At 41.9% G+C, this 26,725-nt stretch overlaps 1 protein-coding gene across 1 annotated transcript in view; it reads right to left on the reverse strand.

Moving 5' to 3' along the window:
• The window catches only part of LOC110561495 (neuronal acetylcholine receptor subunit alpha-7), a 142,422-nt gene extending 118,967 nt beyond the window's left edge, over positions 1–23,455 (reverse strand). Inside the window, exons 1-2 of the mRNA XM_021657944.2 lie at positions 23,301–23,455; positions 23,000–23,139 (exon numbers count right to left, since the gene is read on the reverse strand). Of these exons, the coding sequence (XP_021513619.1) occupies positions 23,000–23,139; positions 23,301–23,355 (195 nt within the window). The 5' untranslated portion in view covers positions 23,356–23,455. The remainder of the gene's footprint in view (positions 1–22,999; positions 23,140–23,300) is intronic.
• Between the last annotated feature and the right edge of the window lie 3,270 nt (positions 23,456–26,725).

Genomic DNA, 26,725 nt, shown 5'->3' on the forward strand with positions numbered 1-26,725 from the left:
AGTAGAATCACTCGGCTTCAGCGTTTCTGACACCGTGGCCCAGGTGTGTCCTTGCTGTACCCAGCTAATTTTCCACACTTGAGGATATTTAATAGCATCTTTAGTCCCTTCCCAGTAAATGTCGGTAGCACCCTGTGAAAACAAAACAAAAAAAGAAAAAAATGCTTCAAGACATAACTAGACATCCATAGGGGTCAATACTGTTCCTAGAAAGGATGTCCTGGTATCAACAACAGTGTTTCAAACACACAACTGCAATCCCAAAAGGAATAAGGAGAAAAACAGATCAGGACGACACTTGGTAAAGGCTTTCCAAAATTTATGACAGAAACCATATCACAGAACCATTGCCCTATTTGGAGTTGATGCTCAGGGTTCTCTAGGAGACCCCCAAAACACACAGGCTATTGCTATTGCTCTTGGTTGTCCCCCAGGGTGGAAGATTTTCCTATTGCTGAAGATACCAGGGCCCACAGACCCTGAGCTGGAACTAACCTTAATACTTCATCCCTGGGAACTAGTTTCATGGTACCAGACAGTATCATGCAAGCTTCCAAAAGAAGGAAGCAACCAAGGGTCCCACCCAGTTATGACACCAATGAATCACAACAAAAACAGCATGGTATGATAATCCTAAGGGTGCAGTTGTGGCACACACATCTTAGAAGTAACCAACAGCTCTTTAATTGAACTTAAGAAAGAAATCATGTCTGATACTAGAAATCTAGCCAATGACCCAGAGCTAGTGAAATCATGAATCTTAAAAAACGAACCTACAACCACCACTTTACTAGCCCTCATCAAGGAAACTTCTCTTTACAACGGATAGAGACCACTAAGGAAAACCAAAACAAATCAAAATGTAGAGCATGGATCCCAGTCACAAAGAATACACCAACAAACAATTCCTACACCCAAGGCTAAGAGTACATTGTGGAAGAGAAGGAGCAAAGACTGTAAGAGCCAGACGATCATACAGCTGCTGTATCTCCTAGGAATGTCAGAAGCTACACCTGTAAAATATCTGCCCAAAGACTGCCCAAAGGTAAGCCTATCAAGGACAACAGCAACAAATGTCAAAATGTCTCCTAGGAATGTCAGAAGCTACCCCTGTAAAATATCTGCCCAAAGACTGCCCAAAGGTAAGCCTATCAGGGACAACAGCAACAAATGTCAAAATGGATAGGTACCCTGCAGGATTGAGTCTTTCAGAGGCCCTCTGTGGTAGGCTCCTCTCCTGTTCCCTGTTTTCTCACTCTTCTGATATTCATCCCATTTGCCTTTCTGAATGAGGATTGATCATCCTACCCAGGTTCCTCCTTCTTGATTAGCTTCTTGTGCTATACAGATTTTAGTATGATTATCCTATATCATATGTTTAATATCCACTTAGAAGTGAAAACTGAGTATATACCATGTGTGTCTTTCTGCTTCTGGGATACCTCACTCAGGATGATCTTTTCTAGTTCCCACCATTTGCATGCAAATTTTAGGAAGCCCAGGAAGCCTCAACCTAAACAAAGAACTACAGATAACGAAGATATGCTGAGGGTGGGCGAAATGGTCTTCCCCAGAAAAAAAAGCACAACGATTGTTTATACAATACCAAAGAGTCAGCCCTCAAAAGATATACACAAGTAACATATGGAGACTGAGCAATCTATGTTTAGGAGAAAAAGAGACAGTGGAGAGAGAGACAGACTGGCAGACAGACAGATGGACAGACAGAGACAAAGAGAGAACAATTATTGAAAAAAAAAAAAGACCATGAATTTGAAAGAGAACAAAGGTTTATAAGAATTTGAAGGGAAGAACAGGAAGGGAGAAATGATGTAATTAAAATTTCAAAAAGAAAAGAAAAAATCAGAATCACAAGTTAATGGATTCTAAGCAGAAAAACAAAACAAACACAAACCTACACACCCACAAACACTTAAACGTTTAAATCAAGCAAAAACAAAACAAAATAAGAACTGATTTAAAAGCATCCAGAGGTAAATAGAAACAAAGTACTCCAAAGGTTTAACATAGCATTCAGGCGATCTTAGGAAAAACAGAAGTCAGAAAAAAATTAAAAATAAAAAAATTAAATAAATAAGGGTAAACCATAAAAATGGGAAATGGGCTGGTAACATGGTTCAATTTGTAAAGGCACTTGCCATCAAGCCTGACAAAGTGAGTTCAATCCCTGGGATCCACATGGTAGGAGGAGTAAACCAACTCTTACAACTTGTCCTCTGACATCAACATGTATGCAGCCACATACATGTACCTATGTATATATGTACACTCACAAAATAAAAAATTGTAACAAATTTTTTCAAAAGAAATGTGGTAAATAAATCACCAACTCAGAATTTGGACTAGTATTTGAAAATGACAGCATTAAGAATATATTTAGGAGCCAAGATGGCAGCGCTGGGAGAGCACCTCGTCTGAGAAGCAGGACAGCATTCTCCGTGCAGCGACCAGGAGACTGAACTCTGGGCCCTGAAACTACATCGATCGTGTTTCCCAGGTGAGGGGAGGCTCCCACGGCGTGGGAATCGGTCGGGTCCACTCACAGCTACCCAGCCAGAACCTGGAAGAAATCCTGGGTAACGCGGGCTTTGGGTCTCCGGGCTGGAACCGCAAGCGTGCGTGTCCCAATCACTTTCCCAGGCTGATCCGTGGGCACAAGGGTGCCTGAGACTGGGAGTCCCAGTCGCAAGAAAACCCCAAGGAGAAGCAAGGTTGCGGGTATGATCGCGGGTCACCCAGTCTTTCCCTGGAAGGCTGAGCTCCTGCCGCACATAGAGAGCTGCACGCTCAGCTCAGTGGTACAGACAAGCTGCGCGCCCCAGTACAACAGGGACTGGGAACCCCTGTCCGGAGAGGACCCCACAGGGAAGGAAGAAACCGTGCTGCTGGGGTCACCTAGGGAAAGTCTAGCAGCCTGCATATCGCAGACAGGTGAGTACGCCCAGCCATCACAGATCTGGGCCCAAACAGGGAGCACAGAGTGATTGGAAACTCAGCTACCGCAGACTAACAGGTGGGTGCATACTCCACCAGCCCAGAGGCCTGCTTTGTACCAACTACACCTTACAGGCAGAACTGTGTGCCCCAAGACACCAGAGCAGTACTCACCCGCCACACTCACCGCTCTTGGGTTCTGGAGCACAGAGCCCCAACCTCAGACCTACAAAAGACCGGGAACCCTGAGATCAACCCCCAGATACTGCTCCAAAGGGCAACCAGTTATCCCTAACAAAACCGACCAAACCATGGGACGCACAGGTTACAGCAGCTGATCACTAAATTTACAGCAAGAAACCCAGAAGGAGGGCAGCTGTCTCCAGGACTTCTCCCGGTGAGAGGAGAGCCCTCTTGACTAATCAGGACCACAGTTACTACCCAGGTCTCTATGCCTGAGGTGAGCTGTAGCAACTCCTGAAAAACACCGGACATCCAGTGACTATACCCAAAAAGCTGGGAAAGCTTCCTTCAGGAAAAACCATCTTCCTGCCAAAGGGATTCTCTCCACTACAAGAGTCCAGGAACAACCAAAAACAAAATTCAAACAACTAAGATAGCCCAATGGATAGAGGACAGCATAAAAGTTCAACCAACAAAAGCCAGAGCAATATGGTATCTCCAGAACCCAGTTATTCAGGGGCAAATAGCACGAGACACCCCAGCATAAATGAAATTCAAGGAGACAACCTAACATCTATGCTCATGAAGAAGATAACAGAGGAAACAAATAAAATACGAAAAGAATTAGAGGAAGATAAAAACGAACAGATCATGGCTATCCGTAACGAAATGGAGGAAATTAAAGACAAGGAGATTATGGCCATCCGTGAAGAAATACGGGAAGCTGCAGCCCAACGGTCTGTGGCCTTTAGAGAGGAAATGCTTAAATCACTGAATGAAATAAAAGAAACAGTGGATTGTTCAAACAACAGCTGAAGGAATTGACAGAAAAACATGAAAATACAGACAGGGGAAGGAAACCAACAAAATAGCTCAAGACCTGAAGATAGAATTGGAAAAATTAAAAAAAAAAAAAACACAAATGGAAGAAATTGTGGAGAGAAAGAACTTAGGGAAGAAAGCAGGAACTACAGAGGTTAGCATAACCAATAGGCTACAAGAAATGGAAGAAAGAACCTCAGGTGTGGAAGATACAATGGAAGAAATAGATGTATCTGTCAAAGAAAATGTTAAATCTAAAAAATTCCTGACACAGACCGTCCAAGAAATTCAAGACTACATAAAAAGACAAAACCTAAGAATAATAGGAATAGAGGAAAAAGAAGATTCCCTGCACCAAGGCCCAGAAAATATTTTCAACAAAATCATTGAAGAAAATTTCCCCAACTTAAAGGAGAGGCCAATAAGAATACAAGAGGCCTATAGAACACCCAATAAATTAGACCAGAAAAGAAAATCCTCCCACCACATAATAATCAAAACCGTAAGTATACAGAACAAAGAAAAAATACTAAAAGCTGCAAGAGAAAAAGGCCAAGTAACATATAATGGCAAACCCATTAGAATCACATCTGACTTTTCAACAGAGACTATGAAAGCCAGAAGGGCCTGGACTGATATCATGTAGACCCTAAGAGAACACAGATGTCAGCCCAGGCTACTATACCCTGCAAAACTCTCAGTCCTCATAGACGGAGAAAACAGGATATTCAGTGACAAAAACAAATTTCAACAATACCTACATACAAATCCAGCATTACAGAAGACACTGGAAGGGAAAATACAACCCAAGAAAACTAGCTACATTCAAGAAAACACAGGAAATAAATAACCCCACTACAGTAAAACAAAAAGCAACCAAGCACACAACCATATGACCACAGCCAACATCAAATTCAAAGGATCTAACAGCCACTAGTCATTAATCTCTCTCAATATCAATGGACTTAATTCTCCAATAAAAAGACACAGACTAACAGAATGGATGCATAAACAAAACCCAGCAATCTGTTGTATACAAGAAACACACCTAAGTCACAAAGATAGACATTACCTGAGGGTAAAGGGATGGAAGACAGCTTTTCAAGCAAATGGATGCAAGAAGCAAGCAGGAGTAGCCATTCTAATATCTGATAAAATAGACTTTCAACCAAAATTAATCAAAAGAGATGGGGAAGGACACTTCATACTCATCAAGGGAAAATTCCACCAAGAAGACATCACAATCCTGAACATCTATGCCCCAAATAAAAGGGCACCCACGTTTGTGAAAGAAACATTGATAAAACTTAAATCACACATAGATCCCCACACACTAATAGTGGGAGACTTCAACACCCCACTCTCAACAAAGGACAGGTCAACAAAACAGAAATTAAACAAAGAAACAATATCTCTAACAGAGGTCATGAATCAAATGGACCTAACAGACATTACAGAACCTTACACCCAGACACAAAAGAATTTACCTTCTTCTCAGCACCTCATGGAACCTTCTCCAAAATAGACCACATAGTTGGTCACAAAGCAAGCCTCAACAGATACAAGAAGATTGAAATAATCCCTTGTATCCTGTCTGATCACCATGGAATAAAGCTGGACCTCAGTAACAACAAAAATAGCAAAAAGCCTACACATACATGGAAACTGAACAACTTGCTACTAAAAGACAGCTGGGTCAGGGAAGAAATAAAGAAAGAAATTAAAATCTTCCTAGAACTCAATGAAAATGAAGACACAACATACCCAAACTTGTGGGACACAATGAAGGCAGTCCTAAGAGGAAAGTTCATAGCACTAAGTGCCTTCAAGAAGAAATTTGAGACAGCGCATTCAAGCAACTTAATGGCTCACTTAAAAACCCTAGAAAAAGAAGAAGCAGACACACCAAGAAGGAGCAGACGGCTGGAAATAATCAAACTCAGGGCTGAAATTAATCACTTTAGAAACAAATAAAACAATTCAAAGAATCAATGAAACCAAGAGCTGGTTCTTTGAGAAAATCAACAAGATAGACAAACCCTTAGCCAGGCTAACTAAAAGGCAGAGAGACACCATCCAAATAACAAAATCAGAAATGAAAAGGGGGACATAACTACAGACACTGAGGAAATCCAAGCAATCATTAGGACTTACTTCAAAAGTCTATACGCAACAAAATTTGAAAATTTAAATGAAATGGACAATTTTCTTGATCAATTCCACTTACCAAAGCTAAATCAGGACCAGATAAATCAATTAAATACTCTTATTATCCCCCAAGGAAATAGAAGCAGTCATCGAAAGTCTCCCATCCAAAAAAAACCCAGGACCTGATGGTTTCAGCGCAGCATTCTACCAGACATTCAAAAAAGAGCTAACTCCAGTTCTCTTCAAACTATTCCACAAAATCGAAACAGAAGCAACATTACCAAACTCATTCTATGAAGCCACAGTCACCTTGGTACCTAAACCTCACAAAGACTCAACAAAGAAAGAGAATTTCAGGCCAATCTCCCTGATGAACACTGATGCAAAAATACTCAACAAATCGAATCCAAGAACACATCAAGGACATCATCCACCATGACCAAGTAGGCTTCATCTCAGGTATGCGGGTGGTTCAATATACAGAAATCCATCAATGTGATCCACCATATTAACAAACTGAAAGAAAAAAAACCACATGATAATCTCCCTAGATGCTGAAAAAGCATTTGACAAAATCCAACATCCATTCATGTTTAAAGTATTGGAGAGATCAGGGATAAAATGCACATATCTAAACATAGTAAAGGCAATATACAGCAAACCTATAACCAACATCAAACTGAACGGAGAGAAACTTAAAGCAATCCCACTGAAATCAGGGAAAAGACAAGGCTGCCCACTCTCTCCATATCTCTTCAACATAGTGCTGGAAGTCCTTGCTAGAGCAATAAGACAGTTGGAGGAGATCAAGGGGATACAAATTGGAAATGAATAATTCAAATTATCACTATTTGTAGATGATATGATAGTATACGTGAGTGACCCCAAAAACTCTACCAGGGAACTCCTACAGCTGATAAACACCTTCAGCAAAGTAGCCGGATACAAAATTAACTCAAAAAAATCAGTAGCCCTCCTGTATACAAAAGACAAAAGGGCTGAGAAAGAAATTAGGGAAACAACACCCTTCACAATAGCCACAAATGACATAAGGTACCTCAGAGTAACCCTAACCAAGGAAGTCAAAGACTTGTATGAAAAAAATTTCAAGTCTTTGAAGAAAAGATTAGAAGAAGATATGAGAAGATGGAAAGATCTCCCATGCTCATGGCTTGGCAGGATTAACATAGTAAAAATGGTCATTTTACCAAAAGCAATCTACAGATTCAATGCAATTCCCATCAAATTACCAACACAATTCTTTACAGACATGGAAAGAAAAATTCTCAACTTCATATGGAATAACAAGAAACCCAGAATTGCTAAAACAATCCTCTACAATAAAAGATCTTCAGGAGGTATCTCCATCCCTGATCTTAAGTTGTCCTATAGAGCAACAGTTTTAAAAACTGCATGGTACTGGCATAGAAACGGAATAGTGGATCAATGGAACCGAACAGAGGACCCAGAAATGAACCCACACACTTATGGACACCTGATCTTTGATAAAGACGCCAAAACCATACAATGGAAAAAAGATAGCATCTTCAACAAATGGTGCTGGTCCAACTGGATGTCTACATGTAGAAAAATGAAAATAGATCCATACTTATCACCCTGCACAAAACTGAAGTCCAAGTGGATCAAAGACCTCAACATAAAACCTGACACATTAAATCGGCTAGAAAAAAAAGTGGGGAATACCCTAGAACAAATTGGTACAGGAGAAAACTTCCTGAACAGAACACCAACAGCACAGGCTCTAAGAGCAACAATCAATAAATGGGAACTCATGAAACTGAAAAGCTTCTGCAAAGTAAAGGACACTGTCATCAAAACAAAGTGACTGCCTACAGATTGGGAAAGAATCTTCACCAACCCTTTGTCTGACAGAGGACTCATATCCAGTATATATAAAGAACTAAAGAAGCTGAAAAGCAGCAAACCAAGTAATCCACTTAAAAAATGGGGAACAGAGCTAAACAGAGAATTCTCTGTAGAGGAATACCGAATGGCAGAGAAGCACTTAAAGAAATGCTCAACCTCACTAGCCATTAGGGAAATGCAAATCAAAACAACCCTGAGATTTCACCTTACACCCATCAGAATGGCCAAGATGAAAAACACAAATGACAACACATGTTGGAGAGGTTGTGGAGAAAGGGGAACCCTTCTCCACTGCTGGTGGGAATGTAAATTTGTACAACCACTCTGGAATCAATCTGGCACTTTCTCAGACAAATAGGAATAGTGCTTACCCAAGATCCAGCCATACCACTCCTAGGCATATATCCAAAATAGGCTCAAGTACACAAAAAGGATATTTGCTCAACCATGTTTGTAGCAGCTTTATTTGTAATAGCCAGAAGCTGGAAACAACCCAGATGCCCCTCAAATGAAGAATGGATGCAGAAATTGTGGTACATCTACACAATGGAATATTACTCAGCAATGAAAAATGAGAAAATCATGAAATTTGCAGGTAAAAGGTGGGACCTGGAAAGGATCATCCTGAGTGAGTTGTCCCAGAAGCAAAAAGACACACAAGGTATATACTCACTCATAAAGACATACAACATAGGACAAACCCATTAAAACCTGTGCATCTAAAGAAACTAAGCAAGAGAGAGGACCCTAACTAAAATGTACAATCCCCATCCGGAAAGGCAAAGAGGATGGACATCAGAAGAAGAAGAAAACAGGAAACAACCTAGGAACCTACCACAGAGGGCCTCTGAAAGCCTCTGCCCTACAGACTATCAAAGCAGAACCTGAACCTGATGGGTAATTGTTGAATGAAATATTAGGTAAGAACTGGGAAATAGTAAGAGCTGGAGAGGACAGGGTCTCCACAAAGAGAGCAACAGAACAAGAAAATTTGAACACAGGGAACTTCCCAGAGACTCATACTCCAACCAAGGACTATTCATGGAGATAACCCAGAACCCCTGCACAGATGTAGCCCAGGGCAGTTCAGAGTCCAAGTGGGTTACATAGTAACGTGAAGAGGGACTGCCTCTGACATAATCTGATTGGCCTGCTCTTTGATCACCTCCCCCTGGGGGAGAGCAGCCTTACCAGGCCATAGTAGAGGACAATGCAGCCACTTTTGATGTGAACTGATGGACTAAGATCAGAAAGGAGAGGAGAACCTCCCCTATCAGTGGACTTGGTGAGGGTCATGCATGCAGAGGGAGGAGGGAGGGTGGGATCGGGAGGGGAGGAGAGAGGGGCTTATGGGGGGATGCAGAATGAATAAAGTGTAATTAATGAAAATTTTTAAAAAAAAGGAAAAAAATAATTTAAGAACCTTAAATGACTTTCAAAAGTGGAGGAAAACATGGAGTTAGTCAACTTACATGGATCACGTCTTACCCCTGGGGGCAATGGTCTCCTGAACCTACTCAGACCTCGGACACCACCACTGCTAGTTCTAGAACTGATGCAGGATGTTCCAACGAGGGGGTTAAGACTTCTCATAATATTTCCTATAAGCCCACACCTGTTTGTTTATATCCCCCATTCTTATTCATTATTAGCCAGATAGAGCCAAGTAATTGTGGTAATGATACCTGCTTTTTTGCCCAATGCTGGAATGCTAGTGAATTTAGGTATGCCCTGGTTACTCGCATGCCTCGCTGGGTGCCTGTGCCCATTGATGCCCCTCACGCTATGACTCTCTTCAGACAGAAAAGGGATCTTGGAATTACAGCCGCCATTGTTACTGCCATCTCATTGGCAGCTGTTGGAGCTCCCACTGCGCCATTAGCAATGAGTCATACAGTGCAGACTGCTCAGACCCTCAATAATCTTTTAGCCAATGTAGCTCATGCCTTAGATGTACAAAAAGGAATTAATGCTCAACTAAAAGGAGGCTTGATGGTGTTCAATCAGAGGATTGACCTCATGCAGGAACAAATTGATACCCTATGGCAAATAGCTCAACTTGGCTGTCAATGAAAGTATGCTGGACTTTGTGTCACTAACATACAACATGAGAATTCTTCCTGTGCTGCAAATCTGTCTAAACAATTGTCTAGCTATATTTTAGGTATCTGGACTAGAGAATTCAATACTACGATGAAGCAGCTGAGAGTGGCCATTATCACGGTAAATTCTACCAGAGTGGAGGCAGGACTAGCCACAGGATTATCATCATGGATTGCTGCAGCCATGAATCATCTGAAGGAATGGGCGGGCATGGGAGCATTAGCAGGCCTTCTGGTGTTGGTCTCCTTGCTTTGCCTGTGGTATATATGCAAGATTAGAGTCTCACAACAGCGTAATGCAGCCATGACCATTCAGGCCTTTACAGCCATTGAAGCAGGACAGTCTCCCCAAGCATGGGAGCTAAAAGTTAGCCTCAAGATGCGAGGCTAAGCACTGCACTCAGGGTCAGCTGCTTTCGACCCAGAGAAGAGCATGTCTGATTGCATGCGGGTTGATGCCCCAGGTCACGCCTCTGAGAAAAAGGTATTGGACCGGTTTGATGCTCTTTGGGTGGATGACACCTAAATGAACATCGGTACAAAGTCCCAATTTATTTCTAATATCAGAGATCAAACCTCTACTCTTGCCTGATGCGTCTAAAACAAAAAGGGGGAGCTGTAGAGAGCTGCGTAATGCCGCGCCTGAAAGATGGAGCTGGTTTCCGCCTTCCACCTTCCCGATGGTGAGTGCTCTCTGTCACAAACAACTCCATATTTGGCTAAGGCTGAGGATCTGGCTTGCTTCCGTGTATGTGGACCTATCTGCATTGCCCACGTGGCACGCTGGGGTTGGCTACCCAGAGGCTATTTAAGCCGTGGACTGGCTTTCCCCAGAGTCAGATGATTGTTCAAGGTTCCTGAATAAACTGCATTGAAAAAAAAATATATATATATATATTTAGAGACAAAGAAATCATAAGATTTTTCCACTTCGAGAGCCACTCAAAGGAATACTAAAGAGCAGAAGGTAATGGGTCTCAAATGGAAGTCAAGGCTACAGGAAGGAGCAAAAGCAGCAGAAAGGCAAATATCTCAGTAAATTCAGAAGGATATGTCAGAGGAGCTTGGACAGGATCAGGGTAGTAACATGGGAAGGGCTCGAGGGAGTGTAACTGGGAGAGGCTTAAGGGAGGAGAGGAAGTCCTGTAATTCTATTTCAATGAAAACATTTTTTGTTGTTGTTTTCTTTACTTTTAATTTTTATTATTTTTTTATTAATTACACTTTATTCACTTTGTATTCCCTCCTCCCCTCCTAATCCCATCTTCCCTCCCCCTTCTTCACGCATGCCCCTCCCCAAGTCCACTGATAGGGGAGGTCCCCCTCTCCTTCCTTCTGATCTTAGTCTATCAGATCTTATCAGGAGTGGCTGCATTGTCATCTTCTGTGGCCTGGTAAGGCTGCTCCTGCAGGGGGAGGTGATCAAAGAGCAGGCCAATCAGTTTATATCAGAGGCAGTCCCTCTTCCCATTACTATGGAACCACTTGGACACTAAACTGCCATGGGCTACATCTGTGCAGGGGTTCTAGGTTATCTCCATGCATGGTACGTGGTTGGAGTATGAGTCTCTGGAAAGACCCCTGTCTTCAAATTTTCTGGTTCTGTTGCTCTCCTTGTGGACCTCCTGTCCTCTCCAGCTCTTACTATTTCCCTCTTCTTTCATAAGATTCTATGCACTCTGCCCAACAGTTGGTCATAAGTCTCAGCATCTGCTTTGATGAAAACATTTTTAAAAGGACATGTCAGTGTAGAAAATTATTATCATGAGTTTATAAATACGAGGAAACCAAATATACGGCAACTAAAGCATATTCGTTGAGAATGTGAAACTGACGTCTAAGTGGAAACGTACGCTAACATCCACACATTGCACAGAGAAGAGCTATGACCTTCACCAGGCTTTCATTAGTCAAAGATCCCTGCTGCAGTCTATAGGTCACAGGAAGAAAGAGAGATGTACAGCCAGCAAAGTGGAAAAAATGAGAAAGGAGAGAGAAGTGAATACAGAGGGACCACAGCAAACACTGAAAAACTGACTTCCACTCACCCACTGCACAGCAGCAAAGAACAAGACAAGGGTTGTCAGCTAAACGTGATAGAACTCCACTACGCATTCTATAAACGAAATAACATGATCATTTAAATAAAACTATTTTAAATTATTTCTGAACTTACAAAAAGGAAGAGGGTTAAGTATTCAGTGATTTCAGAGTTACATAACAGAAGCCAAACAAGAGTGTTTATTTTACTACTTGGCCTACTTGCATCCCTTTAAAATTAATGCTGTTTAATATTGATCAAGGCACCATAAATGGTGTCTTACTACTTTAATTTTTAAGTATTTCTCTCCCAACCTATAAAAATGAAGAAAAGACAGAATAAGCTGCACCAGAATGCCTTCAGCAATAGTGATTTGGGTGATCCCTTCCCCTCAGCTCAGTCTTTTTAAATTTGATTTGGCTTGCTGTACAAAGCATATCTTTCTTTTGTAATTTTAAGAAATGTCACTTATAGAAACATTATTAGGTCAGCTTTCCAGTTCTGCATGTAATGAGCTAGGAATTCACCACTGTGTCCTAACAAGAAGTAAAGAGCTGAAGAGACTGAAAAATGAACCATTTCTTGCCTATTTTGTAGGAGGGGGAAGAACCTAGGACACATAGCTACTCTCAAGGTCAGAGAGACAAGAACTGACAAGTAACCAGAGCAGACTCAGCAAAGAAGACGAGGACAGGAACACCTGGCTATCACTGAATTGCTGAAGCCTCAATGCAGATAATTCTGACAGTTAAAGATTCCAGATGAATTTGGTCATAACAGTCCCATTACATTGGAAAGATACTGCCAGAAACCTGACCAAGATTCTCAACAAAGATGGAGAAACTCTCCCTCTGGCTTCCAGAAGCAGGGGAACTTTGCAATACACCAGAAATTCTTCTACTTAACAATATCTACCCTACCACAGAAGGATGCCAAATCCAGCCAGCAACAGCCAGTCTGTTCCATCTAATGAGAGAGAGAATGACTGAATTGGGTGGTTCATAGTTGAAGGGCACAGGCTCAGCAAAGCCTGCTACTCTATCATAGGACAAAGAAGCACTTCCTCTCTTCCCACACTGCACCACATCAGCACAGGCTAATTGACTGGAACTTGCCCACCCAGTCCATCATATCTGGCTGAAAGAAAATATCAGAAAACACACTAAAAGGCAAAGGATGCAAACCGAAGAGTCAGAAAAAGCAGACATGGCAGGGATGCTGGAACTGGTGTTTTCAAAACCAGAAACTGACAACTGCTGCTAACATGAAAGCTGTGGTAGACAAAGCAGACCCCATGCAAGAACAGATGGTGACAAATGCAAAGGAAAATTCTAGGAAAGAACTCAAGGAAATGCTAAAGACCAAAACCTAGAAAAAAGTGAGCAGTGCTTTTCACAGAGGTAACACGGAAGAGTCTCTGAATGTCAGAATATATCCATTGACACATTGAAAACAAAATACTGAAAGAATAAAAAAGGGCAGAATAAATACTATAGGTAAACCAGAAGTATAATATATGAATAACAGAATTAAATTGTATGTATTAATCCAAAGATGTAAAGAATCACTTAGATTTGATTGTCAAAATGCACTAACTAAAGGAAATAGAAGATGAAAAAGCAAAGTCCAACTCTGTTTTTGTCTACAAGAAACTTTATTAAATATAAAAACATAAAGAGATTAAAAGTAGAAAGAAGAAAATATACTATGCTAATAGTAAATATAAGAAAAATATATTAAGACAAGAACTCAAAACAAGCAATGCTGTCAGACTACAGCAGATGAAAGCTTAGAAAACTACAAGTAGGTAAGGTTTAATCCACCGTTAATCACAGTTAAATGCCTTCGTTAGAAAACACACAAATGTGCTGCTCATGGTGTCATACATTTGAAATGTTAGCACTGAGGCCAGTCTGAGCTACATAGAAAGACTGTCTCAAAACAAACAAACAAACAAACAAAAGACATATAAATAGATGATAGATAGATAGATAGATAGATAGATAGATAGATAGATAGATAGATAGATAGGAAACAAAAAGAATAAATGTGCTGCAGGCAGAAAATCAGTTAAAATCAATTAAAAACCTACTTGGATTTGAGAACTCCAATCAGCTGGATACAGTCAATCTCTATAGAAAAATTCTTCACCAGATGAGTGCATATTCTTAAGATGACCTGGAACATTCAGGGAGATGAAAAGCTTCCTAACTGTGACACACTGTAGCACCCTGCAACACAACTAGAAGAACAGCAACCCCACAGCCTGTGCCCTCAGGCTACAGTGGCATCGAAGTAGAAACCAGTAACAGAAAGGTACTCATACACATCCTCCCCAGACACACAGAAATTTAAAGACCATGGTTCCATACACATGTTTGAAAAATAAATCTCAAAAAAAAAAAACCTAAATAAAAATAAATGTAACTTTTCAAAACTTGTAAGACAAAGTCAAATCAGTGCTTGGAAGGAATTGTATAACACCAAAGAACATTTTAAAGGAAGAAATAGCTAAAATCAATAACAGTTCTACCTAATGGAGAAGAAAACAAACAAATCCAAATACTAATTGCAACAGAAATAAATTAATTTTAAAATAGGAATTCAATAAGCAAAATGAACATTAAAAACTGGTTTTTTGAAAAGATCAATGAAATTGACAAACCTCTAGCTAGAGTAACAAAAACAAAGATGATATAAATTACTAATGTAAGAAATCGAAAAAAAAAAGGCCACTGTCCCAACTCTATGACATTAAAATGGTATAGACTAATATATGAACAAGCATATGCTCATAAATTTGATAACCTAAAAGAACTGGTACATTTTCTCTTAAAGAAAAAAATTGTCAAATTATATACATGCAAACATGAATGGGGAAAAGAGGGCCTGAATAGGTTGATATTTATTAAAGATACTGAATCAATCACTTTTTTTTTTCAGGATTAAAAAAAAAAAAACTACTAGGCTCGGACATTAAGAAAATACAATTCTCTATTATGTCTTTGAGAGGGCAATGAAGAAATAATTCTATAAAGCCAGGTGATTCCTAAATACAGATATAAAAGTTTTCAACAATGGGATCTTTGAGAAGGCTTTGACTGTGAAAGTACTTGACACCATGACTGATGACCTGTGTTGTAGCCCAAGACCAACACAGAGCAAGAAGAGCATTAATTTCTGAAAGCTGTCCTTTGAACACCATCTGAGCACCATGGTGCATGCACATACAGAGAAAAACACACATACACACACTAAGCAAATAAATATAAAAAATAATAAAATATAAGCAAACCAAATTTAAACAATGTAAAAATAGAATTATGTCCCATTACCATGGGATTTGTTCCAAATATGTGAGGATGCTTAACACTCAGATATCAATTAGTGTAATCTATCACAACATTGAGCTAAAAAATAGCAACCCCACTAGTATATCAACGGATACAAATAACCCTTTGAAAAATGTTCTCTATTCATTCACGACATTAAAAAACTCAATAAATTATAAATATAGGAAAGCTTTCTCAATTAGATGATGAATGCTGACAAAAATACAGCTAAATTCATAACTAATGGTGACAAACTCAAAGCTTCTCTTTCCAAGATAGGAACAAGGCCAAATATTCTTAAATTAATCCTTTTTAATAGCATAAGGCACAAAAGGGAAATAATATAGACATACACACTGGAAAAGAAAAAATTAGATAATTTGTGCCTGTAGACGACACAATGGTCAGTCAATAAAATCCAAAAGAATATCTAAATAAAGTCACAAGAAAACTTTTGGTGGATATTGGAAAATTAATTCTGAAGTTCAGACATAGAAGATCTAGAATAGTCGACACAATAGCAAAGACAAACAAGGTTGGGGAGTGATGCTTCCCATTTTTAAGACTTACACTCCTGGTCAAGAGAAGAAGGAACTGATGATAGGACACATGAGTCAGTCAAACTGAAGAGTGAGCACCAAAATAAAATGGTATGAACAGCGGTGACCGATACTTTTAAAGAAATGATACAAAAAAATGGTTATCTGTGTACCAAAAGAGTATACAGACTTTATACCCTTCACAAAAATAACTCAAAATGGATCAGATCTAAATCAATGTGAAACTGTATACATCCTAGACTAACAAAGAAAAAAAAATCACAAAAGCCAAAGTTCATTAAAGACACAATTTGTAGAACAGATTTCACCAAAATTAATTTTTTTTCTGCTGTGTAAAAGCATTATCTAAACAAAAAGACAAACCAATGATCATATACATTCCAAGTGACACATCTGATAAATGACTGTTTTCAAATATATGCAATAATAAGAAAAAGATCTTACTACAATAAGGGGTCAAGGATTTTAACAGAAATTAGAGAGAAACAGATTGCAAAGAATCCCATGAAAAGATGCTCTACATCATGTACCAGGGAAAGACAAATGAGACAGTAAAGTACCACTACACAAGTGTTGGAATGAACAAAATCTGAGACTCCAACAGTGCCAGATACAGCTATGGCCACAGAGTAACAGAAATGTTCACTGACTGCTAACCTGAAGGTTTGCCTGAATATTCCTTATAAAATGGAACAAGCCCTGATCATTTAGTCTCTCAGGTGCCCTTATTGGTATTTTCCAAGAGGAATTAAAATCTAGAAACCCTGCACAGATATACCCATGGCAGCTCAGTCTCCAAGTGGGTTCTCCAAGTGGGAACAGGGACTGTCTCTGACAAGAACTCAGTGGACTGCGTTTTGATCACCAACCCCTGCCAGGGGAGCAGCCTTACCAGGCCACAGAAAAAGACAATGCAGCCAGTCCTGATGAGACCTGATATGCTAGGGTCAGAGGGAAGGAGAAGAGGATCTTCCCTATCAGTGGACTTGGGTAGGGGTATGGGAGGAGATGAGGGAGGAAGGGTGGAATTGGGAGGGGATGAGGGAGGGGGCTATAGCTGAGATACAAACTGAATAAAGTGTAATCACTAAAAAATAAATTAATTTTAAAAAATTAAGTCTTCATTAGAACACAAACATAGGTACCACAGCTGCTTTATTCATAGTTGCCAAAATTTAGATGTAAATAAGATGCGCCTCAATAAAGGAAATGATAAATAAGCTGATACAATCATAATGCCCTGTTATTCAACAGAAAGGACATGAGCTAGGAAGTCATGAGAAAAATGTACAGTTTTAAATGCCTGTCACTATGTGAAAGAAGAAAGTCTAAAAAGACCAGAGAGGTGATTCTACCTGTATCACATTTTGTGTAGTGTGTGTACTGTATGTTAATATAGGTATGTGCCATGAGGAGGCTACAGGTCAAACTCAGGTGTCATTCCTTTAATGGGCTCTTCCTTTATTTTTTTGAGACAGGGTTTCTCCCTGAACCTGAAGTTCATAGGTTCTGCTATGCTGGCCAGCTAACAAGCTTCAGAGATCTGACTGTCTCCCTTCCTATATGCCCAAGTCCTGGGATTACAGGTGCCAGGCCTACCTTATATGTTCTGGGAGTTGGAACTCAGGTCCTCGTGATTCATTGTCTAGCACGTTACCAACTAAACTAACTTCCCAGCCCCTGGAAATGGGAAATTATACAAATAGTACAGACAACAGTGGCTGCAAGGGTTTGAGGTAAAGATATAGAGAAAAAAAGAATATCAGTAAGAAAAGTTTAAAGCAATTACTCAACTCTGGGCATGCTCCAATGGTGGACACGAGTATATTATGATATATTTGTCCAAGACCACAATACTGCCAGTGAAAATGTAAAGTATGGCCTGAAAGCGATGCTCCCATGTTAACCTGGAGTCACCAGGCTTACCAGATAAACCACTGTACGGGGAATGCTGATGAGAGGACGCTGTGGAGAGAGAAGGAAGCTCTGCACTTCTTGTGAACCTAGAAGTGCTCTTCAGAAAACAAAGGCATTAAAGTAAATTATGGTAACTATCTGATGCTTAACCTTGGTCATTTCTGCCTAAACATGCCATATGAGCAGCATTTCTATTTAGAGTTGCAGCACTTTAAATGCATCTAGTAAATAAAAAGCACAAAATCGGCACAATGTAAGGAGGACCCTAAAGCGACTTCAAATAAACCCCAAGCTCTTAGGAAACTGGGCTCCACACCATGCCTGCCCTCTACAGGACCAAACCTGAAATATTTCCACTACCTTATGAGTAAAGCTTCCAGAAAGCTCTATAATCCAAAATCTATAAAATTCTAAAAAATTCACTTATGCAGAACTATGTGTTTTGTATTTGTGTATAATTACAGATTGATTCATATTATTCCTCTTAAACATGCTGCCCTCTGGAGATGTTTTTTATAACTGCCTATTTATTTTATGAAAGTGAACATTAAGGATGGCCTTCACTTAGATGCATGAGTCCAGGTAAATGACCAAAGAGCAGCAGAGGAGAAATATTATACAAACAGGTGGCAACTCAAAACCCTCCACCTGCAAGTCTTCAGAATGATTTCCTACACATTACCTCATTCTCAGCTCAGTGACAGGCCCATGAAATAAATTAAGAATCACTATAAACCCGAGTATGGATTGGGAATAAGGGAGCACTTTCACTTAACTGATCTGTGCATGCATATGAATCTTATATACAATTATGTGCCATGGATGATATATCCAAAAAAATCCCTTGAATCTTTCTCCTTCTCCACATTCCCATAGAGGCCAAGCTGTGTCTGATCCTGTTTTGGTTTTAAATGTGTACCCAAAAGTCCATGTATTGAAATTTTAATTCTTTAATACAGTAATGTTGGCCTTGGTGTGAGCCTTAGTGCCTGGTGTCTGGGTCCTGGGGACAGGGCCCTCTAGAATTACTGTCTTTCTTCAGGGATTTAGTTAATATAGTTAATTCTCAAGAGACTGGATCAACTACCTCAAGGAGAACTTATAACTCAAGGCCGTCTCTGTGTCCAGCCTCTTCTACATGCACTCCCTTGCCCATTTGCTTGAGTTCAAGCAACATGAAAGTCCTCACTAGACCTGAAAGCATGTCATGATCATGGTCCTGGACTTCGCAGTTTCTAGAACCAGGAACCAAAATAAACATCTCTCTTTATAAATTCCAGTCTCAGCTATTTTGTTTGAGAAACAGAAAATAAATTAGGAAAGATCTCTGTATCCTTGCCCATGTTTTCTCTCCTCTCTAGTGTGCCCCACATTCTAGGCTTTTGTATCTTCTAAATATAGATCCTAACAGTTTCCGCCCCTGCTCAGAAATTCACCACATCTTCCCACTCTCTACTGAGTGCCTCACCAAGGGGATAGGCAAATAACTAGAACAGCCCACAGTGGGCACAGCAAATCCTCTAAAGACCCATGTTTTATCTTTAAAACATATGCACATTTTTTTTCATTCTAATCTATAATTCACACTTATTGAATAAAAATTTTATGGTTAGAATGTTTCCATTTCTAGGAAAATGCACTTTAGTAAGCTAGTCTTGTGGGTTTATAAAACCCTGGCATGTTACCTCCTCATGCACGGAGACCATGACACTCAGGTAGAACACAGGCCAGCATGTGAACTCTGTGGCATATTTAAGATATTTTACACACTAGCCCTTCCTACCAGAGGAAATCACATACTTTTTCTAATACTACAGACTAGAAAAAGGGTTGATAAAACTATTTATGGTTTGATCAATACTTTTTAACTTTTAATAAACATAAGCATAAATTTCCTAAGAAGTCTTTCAACCAAACCTGAAAGAAACATCAGCTGAGACAGAATTCCACGGAAACACCTAGCTGAAGGCAGTGAGCCAGGATCTTATGGAAATACCTTACTGAAGGCAGGGACCAGGATTTCAATGGAAACACCCTGCTGAAGATGTGTCCTTCCTTTCATTTACAATCTCCCCTCCCTCTGTTTCCATTACCTGGGAAGAACTTCAACTTTCTCCACCTGGGAAACTCCTATTGCTCTTTAAAACCCACCCAGCCACCATCACCGGAAATAAATGTTTCCCAGTGCACATCTGCAGCACTTTGTCTGTAAACTATGTTAAATTCCATCACATGTGGAAATCCTGTCTTTTCATCTTACGCTTAGATCCAACCAGAACATGTACCCTCGAGAGGTGGAAATCCTCTCTTATTCATCTGTAAACGTTCAGAACCTAACAGGCCCACACTGTGTATGGGAGCCCTATACACACATGTGGAATAAGTTGATGGTGAAAAAATCTTGCATGAATAAAACATTTATGTGGCACCATACACCACCTCTGCATTCCAGAAGGCAGGACATTTATGCTGAAAAAAGGGGGGGAGGGCAATAAGAAGTTGGGAACAATCAACTCCGGTCTATAGAACAGCACGTCAGAAAGAACAAAATGACCCCCTAGCACTAAATTTGTGAAGAGACTGCAGTAGCCAAGACTGCAACTTATAACCCTCATGAGAGCTGGTGTCTCTGTCCAGAGTGCTGAGATTTCAGCAAAAAAGACCTGGCTCTGTTTCAAAACCCAGCAGAGCCAAGCAGGATTAGAATACAAATATTTGCATATTTCCTTATCCCAGGAGCTTAGGATAGCCACATTCAATCAGCTACAAATTCAACCAGTTCTTCCAGTTTAAGTAGATTAAGCTGACTCTGCTTTGCAAAAATAAGTTACCAAGTCAAAAAGCAGCAGCTTATGATAGGCAAAGGGCATGTACACTCACTGCATGGAGGTTTTCCTCAACCGATTGCCTGTAATCTTTGGGCATCCTTAGGCAGGTGACCACACCTCTCTAGGAATGGACTTCGTGACCTCTGAGGAGAGTCACTACATAATTAAGATGGAACAAGCCTTCAGCAAATTGTCAGCATGTGGCAAGAACTTCTCTTTTTCTAATCCTCTCAAAACCAGTGAAGTGGATATGATTGTTCTCATTTTACACATGAGAAAGCAGGGCTGTGAAAAGTTAAGTAGCTTTCCCAAGGCCACTCTACATACCTGCAGCATTACCTAGTGGGGAGATCAATGTGTTCACAGCTAGATCTGAGGTCAATGTGAGACCAAGACTTTCTCAAATCTTACCCTTCCCTTGACCCCTGCTCCTGACCCTCTTCACAAGTGTTTTTCTAACATACATGGCAAGGAATAAAGGTCTATGGTTTGCTGTTTTTAATATTTTTTTACAGTTTTCAACATAACTAAATTTTTCCAAACCACAGGACACCTTAACTTCTCCTAAGAGTCGGCAAGCCTTATTACCATATTAACCAGATTCCTTAGGAGTCCTTTTCAATAGCCTTAGAGAGCCTGCTCTTACTTCTTCACACAAGCTCTGCAGCTGAGTCGCCCCCTCTATTATAAAGCTTACTACCCAGCCAGAGGCTGCGGTGGAGCACACAATGAGACAAGCTGGCCAAAGCAGACCCAAGGCAAGCAAGGGCAGAAGAAGCCACCTTACTCTTAAGGAACATGTTAGCCTAGCTACCTGACCCTTCCCTGTGTACTTTTTGGTATGAAAATAACTATAAACGTGTGTCTGGCTTTGAGGAATCTTGAAGTTATTTCTATGTTCTTTAGCTCAGCACAGTGATCAGTGCTGAATGTAAGTGTCCATTTTGTTGGCAGGGAAGCCAAAGCTCTAGACGTTTATGAAACTTCCCAAAGCCAACCATCCAGAGACCAGCTAAGCCAGAAGCAACAAGAACAACTTCTTTGCTATTTCACTGAACTGGTCTGTTGTTCTACCCCATCCCAAATGCCCAGGAGTCTTTGCACCTCCTTTACCTCACAGCCTTCCACCTCCACCTCTCTCTGATCTATGTTCTACTCTGTAACAGAATCTCCTCACTGGCTGTCACTCTGACTGAAAACCAACAAGGTTTCCTTTTCTTCCTTTCCTGTAGTCTGTGCTCTGTAAACTTGGAAAACAATTGTCCAAGTGACAGCAGCTGTCTTCTATATCTCTCATGATAAATCCTCCACATTGCACACAAACACTTAATAAACCAGGGATCTGTCATGGGAAGAAATGCAGATTTAAGGGGTATAGTATGAGGACAGGAGCCGTTCATCATGAAAGCTAACTAGATTAAAAGGAGCAGCGTAGGAGTGAAGGTAAGAGTGGGAAGTATCACCTGCCCTACAACTTCACCTAAATTCCTTTGGTGGCTTTCTGCACCTCCTACCTGAGTTGTGGTTATTCTGGTACCTTTTTCCTCCCATAGTTGTACCTCCTGATGAACACAAACACCCTTTTGCTCCACCCTTACCCATCACAACTGGAACACTTTCTAAGTATTGACACTGCTGGAATACTTCACCTATGAAAAATCGTAAAAGTGGCCCAACTAACAGAAGAAAAAGAAAAAGAAAAGAAAAGAAACAAACAAAAGCTGACACAGATACTGCAGGGACATTTCGCCTAAATACCCTTGCTTGCTGCAAGGGGTCCAGGGGACTGCTATCAGCTGCCTGGAATCCTCCAAGTAGGATCTCCAGCGCCTGTCCTCTCCACAAAATAAAAACAGCGTCCGTCACCCTCATGGAAGGGTTCTAAAATCTACAGTTGGCCTTCTACCCAGACAGCTTGGCAGCCAAAATGCCAGAACCCCACCAAGCTACTACGCAGTCACTAAGGAGAAAGAAAAGCCTGTAAGTGGCTAAACTATTCCGGGAGCAGGACGGCATTAGTTTTCTCTCTAAAGGAGACTCAAAGTGACCAACGAAGCCTGTTCCTCCTACTGACTCCCAGCTCGGGACACTTTGGCTGGGAGTTTCTGGCTGGGAGAACGGCGCGACCCAACTACCCCACGCACAGGTGGCTGGGGGTCCTGCCCAAAGCGCCGCCTCGTCCGGGACAGGAAGGTGTGCGGCCCGAGCGCCGCGCCAGACTCACCACATCCATGATCTGCAGGAGGCTCAGAGAGAAGTACACCGTGAGCGGCTGCGAATCGTTGGCCACCGGCCTCTCCAGCGGGTTGTAGTTCTTGACCAGCTCCTTGTACAGCCTCCTCTGGAACTCGCCTTGCAGGGACACTTGGGAAGCAGAGCGCCCAGCGGGCCTCAGCGCGCGGCCGCCACCCAGCCCCAGAGCAGCCCAGCCCCGCCACCCGACCGCAACCCTGGACCACCCGCCCGCCCGTTCCTGCTGCCGGGAACCCTCCGGGGGAGTACGGCCGGAGCCGCGCCGCGGTTACCGTGCAGCAGCGCGGCGGCCAGAGCCAGCCAGATGCCTCCCCGCCCGCCGCACATGTCGCTGGAGCTGCCTCCGAGCCCCGCCGCCTGCCCCGGCCGAGCTGCCGCTCGTGCCGCCTCCGCGCCTTTAAAGCGCTGCGCGCGCCCGCTGCCGCGCGCCCCTACACGTGACAGCGCGCCCCCGCCTCCCGAGCGCTCCCAGGACCGCGCAGCTCCGCGGCCGCCCGGGGAACTGCATCCCTGCGCAGCTAGTCGGTGGCCTCTGACCCCGTGCTTCTTGCTCCTGCTAGCAACTGTGCGCTGCACTAACACCAAGAACAGTTTCCTACCCAGTCCCCCAGGACTCCCTCTGCTACCAGCATCTATGTCACAAGTTCCGGAAGTTTCTCCAGCCAGACAAGGTAGATTAGGCAAGAAGAACCCTTTGTCTTCCCTGCGAGATCCAATGTTTTCAGTGACCAGCTGGATTTGGGCTCCTTTCTGAGGCTTTCTATGGGAGACGGAAACTAGGCGAGCTGTAAGCCGTGATGGTCCCAGCAGAGAGCCTGGTCTAGTTTTATTTTCTTTTAAAACAGATTTGGCAAATTGAAACCTTAACTCCAATCCCTTCCTGGACTGACAGAGGCCTTTTTGATTCAAAGAACAGTACACGAACAAGGAAAGGTTTCGGGAAACTAGGCACAGACACCCTGGCCCAGAGGAGTCATTCTCTTGCCTTTCTGGGAAGGGAGGAAGGTACTGCGGAGAGCCATCAGAAGTGAGTTAGGCTGTGCCACATCTGTCCCCAAAACACAATCCAGAGAGCCCATCTTGAAGATTACCCTGCATTCCTTTAGGGGGCTCTGTCCCCTTTCTTCCCACAGACTCCATAGCATCTGAGCCATTAGTGTCACTCCTGTGGATTAAGCAGCATGGTACTGAGAATGAGGGACAGCTTATCAAAAAGTGACTAAGTGTTCCCGAGTAGTGGGAATGGGTAATGAGTCCAGCCACTTGGTTTGCAGGAGCGTTGCCATGCAGTACCCTTGAAATGAGTATCTTGAAACATACCCATGTTGTTTGCTGATACAAATATGAAGAGTTCCTATAAGGTTTGACAGCTGCAGAGAAAGAAAACTGGCTGGTTTTGGAGTTGGTTCATAAAAAAAGAGGACAACTGACCAGGGCTCCCCTCAAAGCAGAACCAGTATTCCACATGGGAAGGGGACAGCAGGCAGAGACATCTGGCAAGCAGATGGGTGTACATCTGGCTCCTGGGTGCTCCCCATCTCATTTCCAACAGCGGGAACATCACAAAGTAGGCACTTGATGAAGGAATGAGCTGTAAAGTATTAACTGCTTGGAAAATAGGAAGGAAGGAAAAAAAAAAAAAACAAAAAACACCAGAGAAGGGGAAGAACACGGTGGCAGCTAGAAGCTTCTGCCTGGAAAGCCATCTGCACTAGCGGTGGGATTGCAGGGCTGGCACTTCTATTCTCACTCAGCAAAGTGCCTAAGAGCCCTGGCTTGGGCGTTACAGAGGGATGAGCCTGGAAAACTCACTTCCCCAGTGAGTGTAGCCAAGTGGGACCACATTACAGAAACCAGATGGGCAGGCACATTTCAGAGCCCCAAATATAACACTAATACTGTACCCTGTAAGATCGGAAACCTAGAACACGCCCATCTTGGGGGTGGGGGGTGGGGCGGCAAGGGGAAACTAGTCAATACCTGTTTATGCCCTGTGCTCTGTCTGCCAGACACCTGGAGGATTTGCAATCAGTCCCTTAACTGGGTTGCTCCTCAGCTCTGAGGTATTAGCATCCCCAATACCAGTAAGTAGGGCTGAGGTCCAGCTATCCCTCTTGTTCTCAATGAGACCCAGTTATTTTCATTTGTAAGGTGTAAACCAATCTGAGAGTGGAGCCCACTGGGATAAGAGGCTCTCTTACTCCCATTCTCAGCATAAAGAAAAGGTAAATGGACAAAACAGAGAAATAATGTATCCAAGTTTATAAAGACCAGAACTAGAAACAAACCTCATACACTCCACAAGCTGATGTTGCTGCCATAGCCTAGAGAGAGGCAGATCAACAGCAGACTGGAGGATAGAAGTCTAGACTTTTAAGGCAGTCATCCAGGAAACTGACCCTGTGCTTATGAGAGACAGGAAGCTGGGATGAAGAGATCTTTATAAATCCAGAGACTAAAACAAAGTCTCCTTCCATGTAAGAGACTAGAAAACCTTTACTGTGTCCCAGGGAGGAGAAGAAGCATGTTTTCTGCTTGGACTCTGGAGAGGGAAAGGATAATCCATTTTTACCACAGTGCGCAGTAAGGCTTAGGGCAGATCCGTACACCTAATGCCTGTTCTGTTTGTATCCAAAGATTCCTTCTCTAGTGTGTGCTGCTGAGGGGGGGCATTTTACAGCTTCCCACACAGGCTCCAAAAGAAAATCACAGTGAGTTCAAATTACAAAATGAAAAGCAAGACTGGAGAGATGGCTCAGCAATTAAGAGCACTGGCAACAAAGTTCATGTCAGAGACATGGAGGGTCCTCTCTATGCGTGGTCTCTGGTTGCTATCTGGAAGAGATGAAGGGGTTGGGGGCTACAACCAGGATATAAAGTTTATAAATTGTCAAAAACAAAGTAATAACAAAAATAATTAAAAAGAGCACCGGCTACTGTTCAGAGGATCCACTGTCAATTCCCAGCACTCACATGGTACTTCATAGCTGTAACTCCAGCTCCAGGGGATCTGATGTCCTTGTCTGGCTTGTTCAGGCACCAAGCATAGAAACAGACAGAACAACCAGGCATATTAAATAAGAAGAAAATTTTAAAAAATAAAAATAATCATCCAAGTGAATCGACAACTCATAGGACAGGCCACAGTCAGCATTAAAGCCAACTCAGGAAAGGTGCCATGGTGGTTTGAATGAAAATACTTCCCCAGGCTCTTTGGGTGTGGCACTATTAGGAGGTGTGGCCTTTTGGGGGTAGATGTCTTTAGAGAAACTGGAGATGGGCTTTGAGGTTTCAGAAATTCAGGCCAGGCCCAGGTTCTCTCCCTGCTGCTTGCCAATCCAGTATTATTAGCTACCTGTCTAACACCATCTTACCCGCTTGCCAGCATGCTTTACTTTATAAGAGTTTGCTGTGGTCATGGTGTTGCTTCAAAGCAAGGGAGACTCAAAGACAGAAGTCCAACAATTTGAATAAAAAGATTACTTTTTTAATCCTGTAAAATTAGGATATGTAAAATGCTAATATATTGATCATAGTGGAAAATATGGATGTCCTCTTTGGCCTAACACTTCCAGGACGTATTTCTCACCTACACTGGGATGGAAGAATTAGAGTGACTTTCCTGGGTGGACATAATCTTTTCTGGGTCTTTGAGGAATGAAGGATCCTTTCATTAAATAGAGACACAACATAAGAC

The sequence above is a fragment of the Meriones unguiculatus genome, chromosome 14 (genome assembly GCF_030254825.1).
Source record: "Meriones unguiculatus strain TT.TT164.6M chromosome 14, Bangor_MerUng_6.1, whole genome shotgun sequence".
In the NCBI taxonomy this organism is placed as follows: domain Eukaryota; kingdom Metazoa; phylum Chordata; class Mammalia; order Rodentia; family Muridae; genus Meriones; species Meriones unguiculatus.